Genomic DNA, 14900 nt, shown 5'->3' with positions numbered 1-14900 from the left:
GCGAGGAGCAAGTGTATATGTCCAGGATCCTCCCTCTAATATTCGTATGTTTGGGATATTATTGCTCAACACTCCACCAAGACTCCCAGCTTTTATCAACTAGAATTCCTATATCACCACGATCATCCAACCATCGTTTCCAATCAGTCTAATCATCAACTGTCTTTTGTCACTCAAACCATGAAGGATTGAATATGAACGGTGCAAACAACCAAGAGCCAACCCTGAACCACATAGATACCGTTATAAACAATCAACAATAACAGTAGATCTAGTCCCTTCACAAAGTGATTTCTTGAGTAGAATATGTAGTTCTCTGCAAATTTGGCATGGAATACAACAAAACCACGTCCTGTTGGTCTGTATTTGGACCCACCGTGTAAGATTGTTCTCCCATAGTAATGTGACTTTGTCCCAAGCTGGAACGTGAAGAACACAGAGCGAAAACCTTCCTCCAAACCAATCTCCATTACCATAGGCAACACCATCAAGAACCATAGCTGAAATATTGACTGTGTAGCCAGAGCCTGTTCAAGAGCGGCTAGCTGATTCGGAGTTACGAGCCTTAGGATCTCTTTCTATGCTCCACTCATAACCATGTACATACGCCCATACAAGAATGCATAAACCGTAATCACCGTGAGCTGAAACAAACACAAAACTTAGCCCTAAAAGGTTTACTTGTGGAGGAAGAAAGATATTAACTTGTGGGAACATACCTTGCTAGAATGAGTGCATCCTGTAAAAGTCGAACCTAGGCCCTAAACGGTAAACATCACGAATTAGCGTTTGCTCACTGTAAGAATATGAGATGTAGTAGGAGTTTAGTATCCGGAGAATGAAGAACAGGAGAGAGAGAGATTGAGATTTAGATATTTAAGAGAGAGAAGGAGAGAATGATTTCCTTAACTTGAAAATTTTGGTAACAACACATATTTAAACTAATTTAGATCTGGACATATATAATAATAAATACATACAACATGCAAGTTTCTTGAGTAAAGAGAGAAGGCACAACTTCCAAAGTCATTTGCAGGTCTCCAACGATCGAATGGATACGTTTCTGTGGATGGGTGACAGAGAAAATAACTTGATGGATGATTAAGCATGGATAGGGATGATTCTTCTTCTCAATACTCCCCCTCAAGCTTGAGCATAAGGAATAGCCAAACTTGGAAAGTCATGAACACATCCCTCATTAAAACCTTAGTGTGCAAAACCCAGTGGGACAAAAACACACTAAGGAAAAAGAGTAGATGATTCATGAAAAAGAGGATCATGATCTGGACAAGTCTATATATGAGTCCTAACCTTGGATGAATGGACTCACAAGCTTTGGTGCTTGCTCCTTTGGTGAAGATGTCAGCAAGTTGATCTTCACTCCTTGTGTAGCAAGGCAATAGTTTCTCCACAGCTTGTCTCACCTTGTGACAATCCACCTCAATGTGTTTTGTCCTCTCATGAAATACTGAGTTTGATGCTATATGAATAGCCGCCTGATTATCACAATGCATTGTGATTGGTGTTGTTGTCTTTATGCCCAAATCTCCAAGCAGGTTTCTGATCCAAATAAGTTCACTAGTGAGCTTCCTCATTGCTCTATACTCTGCTTCAGCACTTGAACATGAAACCACATTTTGCTTCTTGCTCTTCCAAGTTACCAAGTTGCCTCCAATGAAAGTGCAATAGCCTGTTGTAGACCTCATGTCCACTCTATCACCAGCCCAATCTGCATCACAATATCCCACAATCTCTGTGCTCTTGTTGCAGCCCATCCATACGCCTTTACCCGGAGATTCTCTCAGATACCTCATGATCCTTTCCACCATATTCCAATGATGAACTTTAGGTGCTTGCATATGATGGCTGACTTGATTCACAGAAAAGCAGATGTCTGGTCTTGTAATGGTTAGATAGATCAGCTTCCCAACCATTCTCCTATAGAGTTTAAAGTCTCCAAATGGCTTATTTTCAATCTCCCCCGCACGCAAGACTTTGTATCATTCTTCAAGAGGTGTCTTAGCTATTCTTTCTCCAAGCTTTCATGCCTCCACTACAAGAAAACACAAATTTAACGACGGCGGTTTTCCTCGCTAATTCCTCGTAAAATCGGGTTTACAAGGAATTAGCGAGGAAACATGTTTCGTCGTTAAACGTTCGTCGTAACGCATATTTCCTCGCCAATTCGTCGTAATTTAGCGAGGAAATGATTTCTTCGTAAAGACGAATAACAATATTTCGTCGTAAAGACCACGTAAATATTCCACGTAAGGACGTCGCTTCATTTCCTCGTAAATACCTCGAAAGGTGCCCCTCGTAAATTACACGTAAATATCTCGAAAGTATTTCCTCGTAAAGAACACGTAAATAACTTGAAAGCATTTCCTCGTAAAGTACTCGTTTATTATTCCTCGTCATTTCCTCGTAAGGTTTTCCTCATAAAATACTCGTTAAGTTTCCACGTAAAGAAATCGTAAATTAGCTACGAATTTGCTTCATTTTATTTGACAGAATATAAAAATATAATTTAAAAATAATTAAAATTATTTAATTTATTAAGGAAATTAAAATTCTAAAAAAAAATCAATACCAAAATATTTTATATATAAATAAGTTTTGAATTTATAATACAAGAACCGAAAAAAAAGAACTAAGTGTCGTTCATCGCCCGGTAGAATTCATCACTCGTCCTCTCTACATCTGCCTCGGCATGTGTGTGGGATGATGACTCGCCTGGAATGAGATTTTGTCGTCGCAAGTTCCTCAACAAGGACTCCCATTCCGGATTAACAAATTCTATAAATCTAGCTAAATTCTCTACATTAACCACCTAATCAACACTAATCAGTAAACCTATCTAAATTCCCTATACTAACCACCTAATCTACCCTAAACGAAACAAATTAGAGAGGAAATAGAGAGAGAAAGTACCATAGCTACGAAAGGGAGATGAAGTGGAGAGGAAACGGGAGGCGAAGCTCGCTTGTATATATAAGAAATTAGTAGTCGTTGTAAATTCCTCGTAAACTTACGTGGAATGAGCGAGGCCCGTGTTTCGTTTCCTCGTAACTTCCTCGTAAATTTACGAGGAATTACAAAGGCCCGCATTTTGTTTCTTCGTAAAGCCCACGTTAAATAACTCGTCTTCAACATCTTCGTCTGCGGCATCGTCGGTAAGATCTTCGTACTCATGATTATGCGGATCAATGAGAAGGATGTCATCAATTTCTTGTTCAGGTTTCTCGATTTCATTTATCTGTTCTTCTTGCAAATGTGGTTCTTCTCCACTGATGATTCGTCCTCGAGGTGTAACTTTGATCACGTATATATTCCAAACCCTGAACCCATCTTCCCTTTAACCTCAATATATTCTTTCCATTCCAAACCCCAAATTCTAAAACCACAATTCCTTAACTTATCTTGTACCTGCAAAAATAAAGAAAAACGTAGAAATTAATTTATTTTGCTCATGTATGGTGGATTCAAAATTTCCTTGCTAAGTAGACGTACAATATTTCCTCATAAATTTACGAGGAATTACAAAGGCCCGCGTTTTGTTTCCTCGTAAAACCCACATTAAATTACGAGGAAATAGCAAGGCCCGTGTTTTCATTTTACGAAGAAATAGCAAGGCCCGCGTTTTTCGGTTACGAGGTCTTTACGACGATTTCTGCTTACGTGGAATTAACGAGTCCCGCGTTCTTTAGTTTTTAATTTCGTCGTTATTTCGTCGTTATTTTACGAGGAAACTAGGAGGATTATGTTTAAATCCATAAAATCCGAAACCTCAAACCCCAAACTCCAAACCCCATCTTCCTTATCTTCTACTTCATATATTCCAAACCCCAAACCCATCTACCCTTTAAACTCAATATATTCTTTCACCTCAATCTATTCTTTCCATTCCAAACCCCATTCCTTAACTTATTATCTCAATATCTTATTTATAAAACAAACTCCCACATTACCTTACACAAAATCAAATACATCAATCCGATACAGCATTAAGTCTGAAAATCAATCTTATTAAAAACAAATATATCAATCGGATACATCGACATTCTCGTCATCACTAGAAACATCATCATTTTCATTAAATTCGTCTTCAACATCTTCGTCTGTGGCATCGTCGGTAAGATCTCCGTACTCATGATTATGCGGATCAATGAGAAGGATGTCATCAATTTCTTGTTCAGGTTCTTCGACTTCATTTATCTGTTCTTCTTGCAATGGTGGTTCTTCTCCATTGATGATTCGTCCTCGAGGTGTAACTTTGAGCACGGCTAACCAATTTATTCCCGATTCTCTCATCTGAGGGTATGGAAGGAAGCTAACTTGGTCTGCTTGTGAAGCTAAGATGAAAGGCTCGAATTTGTTGTACCTGCAAAAATAAAGAAAACGTAGAAATTAATTTATTTTGCTTATGTATGGTGGATTCAAAATTTCTTCGCTAAATAGACGTAAAATATTTCTTCGTAAAGTACATGCTACATTTTCGTCGAGTTTACGAGGAAAGCGTATTTCCTCGTAAATGCCACGTGACATTACATCGACTTTACGACGAAATAATTTCGTCGTTATTTTACGAGGAAATGACGTTGATTTTATATTTCCTCGTAAAGTCGACGTAAATTTACGAGGATTAATTTTCCTCGTTAAGTTTCCTCGCTAAACTTGTGTTTTTTTGTAGTGCTCATTTAAAAGATCAAGCGTGTACTTTCTTTGAAATAAGAAAAGCCTCTCTTTAGAACGGCACATTTCTATTCTTAGAAAGTACTTTAGCTCACCAAAATCTTTAATATCAAAAGTAGACTTAAGAAAAGTTTTGGTTGAGATGATATCATCCTTGTCACTTCCTGTGATGATAAATCAGAATCAGAATCAACACAATTCCTTGCTTGCTTGTGAGGGTGAAGAATGTATGATCAGCTTCAGATTTTACAAACTCTTTTTCATTGAGAGTTGTACTCAGCTTGTGATACCAAGCTCTTCACACGAACTGCACGTACAACACACCAAAATATAATCAGTTCATAATTTTCCATCTTTAATCGTACTAAACATTACTACATTACAAACGTTTTTTTTTTTTTTTTTCATAACACACAATACAATTCTTTATATTTCTTATATATTCATACACATACATAAGATTAACAAAAGTCATACATTTAGATAAAAAATAAAGGTAAGTTTAATAAAAACCGGTACATTGATATATATTGCATTTTCAAATTTTCAAAAATCTATCTACTAATAATAGCAATCCCAATTAATTCCAAAGGTTGTGAATTTTACTTTATGTTGAAAGGTTGTGTTTTTTTAATTAGGTAACTACTAAAAACAAATAATGATAAAAGATTGTGTCTTTTCAATCATGTAACTATTGACAATGTTTGAGAAAAAATATCTAGATATGTCTTTTATCTTAAAAATATATTTGAAGTCTCAAATAATGTGAAATTTATGGTTTTTCAATATGTAACTATTTCAAATGGTTGTGAAAAAAAAATTAGATGTGTTTTTGATCTTATGAATGATTTTAATAAGGGTATTTTTTTTTGTAATGATGTGTCTCTTCAAAAAATATCGTAGAGATACCATTTAAAAAACTATCTAATATCCGAAAAGTCGTGACTATTCACATATAGGTTTGAAAAACTATAAATAGTCTATGTTCATGAGTTTTTACTGTAAATTTTTCACAATTAATTAAAATGTGTTTTTGATCTTATGAATGTTTTTAATTAGAATATTTTTTTGTAATGATGTCTCTTCAAAAAATATTGGAGAGATACCATTTTAAAATAACTACTTTTTTTTTGTAACATTTTAAAATAACTAATAATTTGAAAAGATGTGACTATTCATGCATAGCTTTTGAATAATTATAAATAGTCAGTGTTTTTGAGTGTCTTATTGTATATTTCACAATTAATTAAAATGTGTTTTTGATGTTACTTTTAGATTAAGAGATACTTATAACTTGTCATGAAATGTCAACCTCACATAGGATGCAGAGAGGGCAGGCCGCAGGCGGAGTAAACATCCTGTCCAAGAAGAAGGATAAGGTTTCCTTTGATGGCTACATTATTTTCTCCGCTATCCGTGAGCATAGTTGTTACTGTCGATTCTCTGTGAAAAGTGAGAATCATTTTTTTTTGTTATACTTTTATTATTTACGGTCGCAGTAGATTCAAAGAAGCTAATATATGGGAATTTTTTTAAAAGACTCCAAGTATGAAGATATTTTAAGTTGGTGATAAAGATTATTCTTTGTTTAAAGATGCATGCCGTAGAAAATGGCTTATTGGAAGAAGATAAATAATATTATGAAGCGTCATGTTGGACTACATATGAACAGTTGCGTAAGTTTTTTTGACAAACGAACAGTTGCGTAAGTTGCGTTATTTATTTGTGATGTTTTTTTGTATGATTTATTTGTGATGTTATTAATTCACTGTCAAATTATAAATATATTACAATTTTGGAATTTCATTACAGTAAGAAAATATACAACAAACCCATAGTTCTTTTAATATGTATTAGTTTTTTTTTATGTGTTGGTATAAACTTTATAAAATTTCTTAACAATCTTCTTTTTTTTACCATATACATTGGCTTGGGATTTCATGTAGGCTGACATAATCTCATTGTAAATAAAGTATCAGTAAACTGAAATGGTAAATTAAAGATGAGATTAGGTTTTGCATCTATTTTTTTTCCTTACCGTTAGTATATACTGTTATTATATTATTTTTATTTTCAAACAAATTATAAATTTATTTTTCTTTAAAACAGAAATTCAGAATACAATTATGCAATAACCAAAAACAATTAATAGACAGAATTTCCAAAAAAAAAACAAATTATTTTATATAAGCAAAAATTTTCTCTTATTTGTTGCAAATGATCACTAAAAACCAGTCGCTATTCTTGGAAGAAGTCATATTGGTCGCAAAATGGAAATGATACATGTATATCATTTCCATCTAATAATTATTTATTTCATTTAATAAGTGAAGAACAATATTTTAAAGCTATAATTAAAATTCCAAAAAAATTCTACGAATGTGTCTTTCATTATAACTTTGCTCATAAATGCATATTATAAATTTTTTGCCCAACTGTTTATTGTACTTCTTTTTGCTTATAATTTATTTTGTTTTAAAAAGCTGAATTTTTATTTTCATATAATGTTCTGTTGGAGATTTAATTGAACTGTTGCAATCATTTAAATGAACCATTTTAATTAACTGGATGAACATTTGCAACTGTTTAAATGAATCATTGCAATTTTTATGGTTAACTATTGTATGTTTTGGTGTTCTACCATTGTAACATTTGGTGTTCAACCATTGCAACTCTATTTACTATTGCAATATTTGGTGGTTGACCATTATAATCATTGGTTCTATATATATATATATAGTAGTTGTGACCAATTAAAAATGAAACAACAAAAAACATCGAAAAAGAAAGAAATAGATAAAAAAGAGGAGAGACATTCACTAGTCCAAAGGATCATAAAATATTTTTGGAGAAACACATATAAACCTTAGAAACTATTTTTGTATTTCTTGTATCTTAGCCAAAAAGAAAAAGGAAATTTAGTTGTCTTATCCTGAAAAATATTGTGTGTACCCAAGGCTTAACAAAAGTCAAAATACTTTTTAAGAAAAGTTATTTAATCTTCAAATGCTGATAAATTATGAAAATGATTCTAATAATTATGAGTATATTTTTATGGTAAAATTTATGGTTCTTTAAACATGCAAGTGCTAGAGAGGATTTATTAGAAATAGATGAATAATGGCAAAATACAATGAAAACATCATTTCGGGATACACCATATCAATTGGTAATTTATCAATCATATTATTTGTTCACTGCAAAATTACAATCCATTACAATTATGTTCGTATTGAAAAGAGCTTACTAAAGACATGGGGTTCCAGCAAAATAAGTTTTTAAAAATACTTTCGGTGAACAAATTTATTTAAAAAAAACTCATGGTTCATTTTCAAACAGCGTATCAAAGAATCTATTTCATCTCACTTAATGATTAGATAATTCCTCAATTTTCTCTAATTTACTAAATTTATTTTAAATTTTAGCAAGATTTTTTTTATTAAAATTATTTCATTTAACTATAATTTATTTAAAAATAGATACATAATTTATTAGTTTAATCACAGAAAACAAACATTAGCAGCTGCATGTGAATTTTAAAATTGAAAAGATAAAAGAAAACGAAACACACAACTATTATTAGAGATTTTTTCACCATGTATTCTTTTGGTGTTTAGGTATCTTGCAGACTTAATAAAAAAAGTTTTAATAATCTTTATATATATATATATATATATATATTTTTTTTTTTTCATCTTCTAAATCAATTTTTCTGTATTATCTGTTTTCAACAATTCAACATTATATGAAAATGTTTTGAAGAATTATATCACTTTCTCAAAAACTTTCTTTGTTTGCTATATATATATTCATACTCTACTGATAATATTGAACGAAAATATATTTAAGATATTGCATCTTTTTATCATAATTTTATATCTTTTATTTACAATTAATTTTAATCATTTAAAACTATTCTAAAATTGTATTTTTAATTTTAACTGTACTAATTATAGAAATATTTTTATATATAATTGTTAATATAGATTTCCCTCGCGACATCGCGGGGGTTCTATTCCTAGTATATCTAATAGAAATCTACATACAAACATTTAGGATGAATACTCTAAAAACAGGTTTATAGATTTGATCAAATCTATTTTATTTATTTTCCTTTATCTGTTAGATTTGAAAAGTGCACTGGTTATTTTTATTTTGTTGTTTAAAATTATTAACTAATTAAATTATTAAAAAAAATATTTCGTATAATGTAATTTAAAACAACATAAAATTTAAAAAATATATACTCTTTAATTTAAGGAAAATAACATCACAATTAATTGTCAACTCAAACCACTAAATTACTACATATGAAACATTATACATCATTATAAACCAACACCATGTACAACATATATTATAGTAGGCATGCAGGTTCGGTAGTTTGGGTAATTTGGTTTGGGTAGTTCAGTTTTTGAGTAGTTTGGTTTGACTAAAATCTTGCTAAATTGAATTGTAAAAGAGTTCATCAATTCGAATCGGTATCCAGTTAGTTCTTTTTTTAAAAAAAAATTTACCGAAACTAACCAAAGTTTTTGGTTTTGGTTATATTTTGGTAAAAATTTTGGATAACATCGGTTAATTTGGTTGATTCGGTTCAAATTTTTGGGTAATTTTGGGTAGTTCGGTTACTTCATTTCAAAATTTTAGTTAGTTCGGTTTGAAATTCGGTTAACAATTTTCTTTTTTGAAAAACCCAACTAACGGATTACCAAACCTAACCGAACTGAAAACCGAAGTTTTATATAAACTTTCCAAATCGAACCAACTTCTCACCGAACTAACCAAATTTTGGTTTGGTTCGGCGAGTTTGGTTAAAATTTCAATCCCTTTATTATAGCCCAAATCAATTCTACACCTCTATAATATATTATATAATTGCCAATATACATATATATACACATATATATATATATATATATATATATATATTATATCTACATATTATATAACAAAAAATATAAACCAAAATTTTGAAAATCGTATGATATCATCCAAATAATTTAATGAAGATTTAGCAAAATAATATCCGCGATGTATCTAGTTACTTTTAACTCTATGCATCACTGAGGCAATCAAATTTGTCAACGATTTTATTGAAATCTTTGTTCTGTAAGTATATACATGTCGTTCTTAGCTATGTATAACTGATATTTATTTTATTTGTAATCAAAAACATTTCTATGCGTAGCATGAGATCAATAATAGAGTCAATATCGAAAAAGCAGATAGAAGTTAGTTGAGCGAAAGTGATTCTCTGATCCTAGCTACATGACCCAATTAATCAATAAGCCGCCTTTAAGATCGCAAACATGTTGTTACTTCCATGTCAAAAAAAAAAAATGCTACTACCACTTTCCAGCGTTTGAAGCAACTATAACTTTCTGCTAGAAACTAACGATGTCGTGTCCTACTCAAAGGAATGTCTTTAAACTTTTTTGTCTCTAAAACTACCACTGAATCAAACAAACTTTTTTTTTTTTTGCTAAAAAGAATCAAACAATTTTAATAAAAAAGAAACTGATGAACGCTTTTTTTATTTGCTAACAACTCTCTCATTACATTACAGAAATAATATTGAAAGTGTATGCACAACCAATAAATAACAAAACCATTTCTTTCACTTAACAACAAAAGGGAACAAAGAAGAGTATGATACGATCTAAAAAAGGGTCTTGGAAACAGACTTGATGAAGACGCAAAGAAGATGATGCACAAGTGGAAGATGAGCGACATTGAAGAAGAGGAAGTGAAGTGAATCGTTGTAAGAGATGTATTGTTTCTCGTTTCCACGCGACAATCCTTATTTGGTTCACTCCTCTTTGACATTGACCCTTCCTTTATTTTATTTTTGAAAAGAAAACCTGCGAAGAAGAAATTGAGATAATGAGACAAAGTTCTATCGATATGGATATGGAGCATATTGAAAATGTTGAAGCGTTGGGACTTTACTTGAATAATGGGGGAATGTGGCTGAATTTGATGAGCCTAGTAATGGGTAGGAGGTGGAGGAGAGGCGTAGATGTATACTGGAGGTGGGGGAGATTTTACTGGTGGTGGTGGAGAGTTGTAATGGTATGGCGGTGGCGGAGACTTCACCGGAGGAGGTGGTGAATGGTAGTAGTATGGTGGAGGAGGAGATTTGACTGGAGGAGGTGGTGAATGGTAATAATATGGTGGTGGTGGAGACTTTACTGGTGGAGGTGGTGAGTGATAGTAGTATGGTGGAGGAGGAGATTTCATGGGTGGAGGTGGTGAATGGTAAACATATGGTGGTGGAGGAGATTTCATTGGAGGGGGCGGTGAGTGATAGTAGTATGGTGGAGGAGGAGATTTCACGGGTGGGGGTGGTGAGTGGTAGTAGTATGGTGGTGGAGGAGATTTGACCGGTGGGAGTGGTGAGTGGTAGTAGTATGGCGGTGGTGGCGATTTCACCGGTGGAGGTGGTGAGTGGTAGTAATAGGGTGGTGGAGGAGATTTGACCGGTGGGGGTGGTGAGTGGTAGTAGTATGGTGGTGGAGGAGATTTGACCGGTGGGAGTGGTGAGTGGTAGTAGTATGGCGGTGGTGGCGATTTCACCGGTGGAGGTGGTGAATGGTAGTAATAGGGTGGTGGAGGATATTTGACCGGTGGGGGTGGTGAATGGTAATAGTATGGCGGTGGCGGCGACTTCACCGGTGGAGGTGGTGAGTGGTAGTAATAGGGTGGTGGAGGAGATTTGACCGGTGGGGGTGGTGAGTGGTAGTAGTATGGTGGAGGAGGAGATTTGACCGGTGGGGGTGGTGAGTGGTAGTAGTAAGGTGGTGGAGGGGATTTGACCGGTGTGGGTGGTGAGTGGTAGTAGTATGGTGGAGGAGGAAATTTCACCGGAGGAGGTGGTGAATGATAGTAGTATGGTGGTGGTGGAGATTTCACCGGTGGAGGAGGTGAATGGTAATAGTATGGTGGAGGAGGAGATTTGACTGGAGGAGGTGGTGAGTGGTAGTAGTATGGTGGTGGTGGAGGTGAATGGTAATAGTAGGGCGGAGAAGGAGATTTGACCGGAGGAGGTGGTGAATGGTAATAATATGGTGGTGGTGGTGGTGATTTCGCTGGAGAAGGTGGAGAGTGGTAGTAATATGGTGGTGGTGGTGATTTCGCTGGAGGGGGTGGTGAGTGGTAGTAGTAAGGTGGAGGAGGAGACTTCACCGGAGGGGGTGGAGAGTGGTAGTAGTAAGGAGGAGGAGGAGATTTCACCGGAGGGGGTGGTGAATGATAATAATATGGTGGTGGTGGAGATTTTACGGGTGGTGGTGGCGAATGGTAATAATATGGAGGTGGAGGAGATTTAACTGGTGGTGGTGGAGAATGGTAGTACAATGGGGTAGGAGTGTGTGTTGGAGGTGGTGGTGACTTGTAAACATAAGTTGGGGTAGGAGGAGGCGGCGACTTGTAGACGTAGGTCGGAGTAGGAGGAGGTGGCGACTTGTAGACGTAGGTTGGAGTTGGTGGTGGGGGCGACTTGTAGACATACGTAGGGGTTGGTGGAGGCGGAGACTTATAGACATACGTTGGAGTAGGCGGTGGTGGTGATTTGTAGACGTAAGTCGCAGTTGGTGGTGGAGGAGATTTATAGACGTATGTTGGGGTAGGAGGAGGAGGCGATTTGTAGACATATGCTGGGGTTGGTGGAGGCGGTGATTTATAGACATAAGTTAGAGTTGGTGGTGGTGGAGACTTGTAGTAGTAAACCGGAGAAGGTGGTGGTGGAGACTTGTAGTAGTAAGGAGGATGGTAGGGAGCCGGCTTGTGGCATTCTCCGTAAGGTTTCTTAGGTGCATAAGAAAAGGACTTAGCATAAAGCACAACCTCGTACTTTGTCTTTGATTTCACATGGAGTTTAGCACCTTTGTTACCCAAATGGTAACTTGTAGGAATGTTACACGGCGAGCCCTTAGGTGGCGAGTGGAGTTTGGCTGTGCAGACTTCGCCACCATATTTACGGTAGTTGTATCCCTTAACGGTTATTGCGTATTTACCGTTGATTTTTGTCTTCCCGTATGCCTTCACTGTCTTGTCACCGGCCTTGCACGTCACTTCCACCACAGCACCTATATGACAAAACAAATTATTTAAATTTAAACTATCATTTTATATCATTTAAATCGACTTTGCTTTTTCTATCTCTCTGGATTGTTTTAGTCAATAACATATTTTTTTCTTTTCTCCACTAATAAATAATCCAGACTTGCAACTACCACTTCACAATACATATATGCTAGTTTATTTAAATCCTATAAGCCTTTCATCATTCTATAATCATCACGATCATATTTTCTGTAATTAAGTTAGCTAAGATTGAAACACTAATTTTTGAACACGTGGAAGACATAGTTACCTTTGAGATGCTTCTTATCGTGGGACTTTTTGGAGTAAGTCCAGTCATAACATCTGTAACAATACACCTTACCAACAACTTTGAAGACAAGTGGATGTAGCTGTGGGTGAGGTTGAGGGTATGACATCGGAGGTGGTGGCGATGAGTAGTAGTACGGTGGCGAGTACGACTTTGGTGGTGGTGGTGGAGATGAGTAGTAGTAGTATGGTGGAGGGTAAGACTTTGGTGGTGGTGGGGATGAGTAATAATAAGGTGGGGGTGGTGATTTCACTGGAGGAGGTGGTGAGTGGTAGTAGTATGGAGGTGGAGGAGACTTAACCGGTGATGGTGGAGCGTGATAATAGTATGGCGGTGGTGGAGATTTAACCGGAGGAGGAGGAGAGTGGTAGTAGTAAGGTGGTGGTGGAGATTTAACCGGAGGAGGAGGAGAGTGGTAGTAGTACGGTGGTGGTGGAGACTTTACCGGAGGCGGAGGAGAGTGGTAGTAGTACGGTGGTGGAGGAGACTTGACTGGAGGAGGAGGAGAGTGGTAGTAGTATGGTGGTGGTGGAGACTTGGCTGGAGGAGGAGGAGAGTGATAGTAGTATGGTGGTGGAGGAGACTTCAATGGAGGAGGTGGAGAATGATAGTAGTAAGGTGGTGGTGGAGATTTAACCGGTGGTGGTGGAGAATGGTAGTAATATGGTGGTGGGGGAGACTTCACTGGAGGAGGTGGTGAGTGATAGTAATATGGTGGTGGCGGAGATTTCACCGGAGGTGGTGGAGAATGATAATAGTAAGGAGGAGGAGATTTTACTGGTGGTGGAGGAGAGTGGTAATAATACGGTGGTGGAGGAGACTTAACCGGAGGAGGAGGAGAGTTGTATACATAAGGAGGGGGAGGAGACTTCACCGGTGGTGGTGGAGAGTGGTAGTAATAAGGTGGTGGAGGAGACTTCACCGGAGGAGGAGGAGAGTTGTATACATAAGGAGGGGGAGTAGACTTCATGGGTGGTGGTGGAGAGTGGTAGTAATAAGGTGGTGGAGGAGACTTCACCGGAGGAGGAGGAGAGTTGTATACATAAGGAGGGGGAGGAGACTTCACCGGTGGTGGTGGAGAGTGGTAGTAATAAGGTGGTGGTGGAGACTTCACCGGAGGAGGAGGAGACTGGTATACATAAGGAGGGGGAGGGGATTTCACCGGAGGCGGCGGTGAATGATAGTAATAAGGTGGTGGGGGAGACTTAACCGGAGGGGGAGGAAATTTGTATTCATAAGGAGGTGGAGGAGACTTAACCGGAGGCGGTGGAGATTTATACTCATACGGTGGTGGAGGAGAGCTATAATAGTAAGGTTCGGTAGCTATTGCCGAGCCAACGAGTATAGCCAACATGGCTATTACCCATTGACCCCTGGCATGACTCCATGCAGGAGTCGCCATTGTTTAGATCACCGGATAATTTTCACCGGCTGCTAAGGCCTTTTGTGTCCAAATTATTAAAGAAAAAAAGCCTTGAAAATGGTTAGTGTTTGAAGAAGATGAAGAAGAAGTGATTGATTGTATTTCTGCATGGACAAGAGTTGTTTTTATAGTGGACAAACTAGTCGTTTGAGGTGGCCTTTGTTCACAAGGGACCGATTCAATACCTACGTTTTTTTTCTCCTAATTGTTTAGTTATTTTAAATTTCGTTATTAGCTGGCAATTACTGGTTTTGTTATTTTTATAATAAAAAATTAAAATGATTTGGAAATTTCCACGGTCAAGAAAACTAATCTTCAACCAGTCGATTGAAATAAGCCAAAATACTAATTGGCAATTGTAAGTTTAATTAGACATTCTTTAAACTAAAT

The 14900-nt window shown here is 36.2% G+C and overlaps 1 protein-coding gene and 1 pseudogene across 1 annotated transcript; both read right to left on the bottom strand.

The window, feature by feature from the left end:
• Nucleotides 1-173: 173 nt before the first annotated feature.
• LOC106329946 lies at nt 174-1934 on the bottom strand (annotated as a pseudogene).
• An 8275-nt stretch (nt 1935-10209) lies between these two features.
• Nucleotides 10210-14618, bottom strand: LOC106335989 (extensin-2-like). Its single transcript, XM_013774689.1, has 4 exons — nt 13070-14618; nt 11874-12782; nt 10645-11696; nt 10210-10556 (listed from the first exon to the last, which is right to left on the bottom strand). Exons 1-3 carry the CDS (start codon nt 14487-14489, stop codon nt 10681-10683), a joined length of 3345 nt encoding a protein of 1114 aa, XP_013630143.1. The 5' UTR covers nt 14490-14618; the 3' UTR covers nt 10210-10556; nt 10645-10680.
• Between the last annotated feature and the right edge of the window lie 282 nt (nt 14619-14900).

This window comes from Brassica oleracea, chromosome C3 (genome assembly GCF_000695525.1).
Source record: "Brassica oleracea var. oleracea cultivar TO1000 chromosome C3, BOL, whole genome shotgun sequence".
NCBI lineage: Eukaryota > Viridiplantae > Streptophyta > Magnoliopsida > Brassicales > Brassicaceae > Brassica > Brassica oleracea.
The sequence above is the reverse complement of the archived record's forward strand: the minus strand, read 5'-3'. Positions and strand labels throughout refer to the sequence as shown.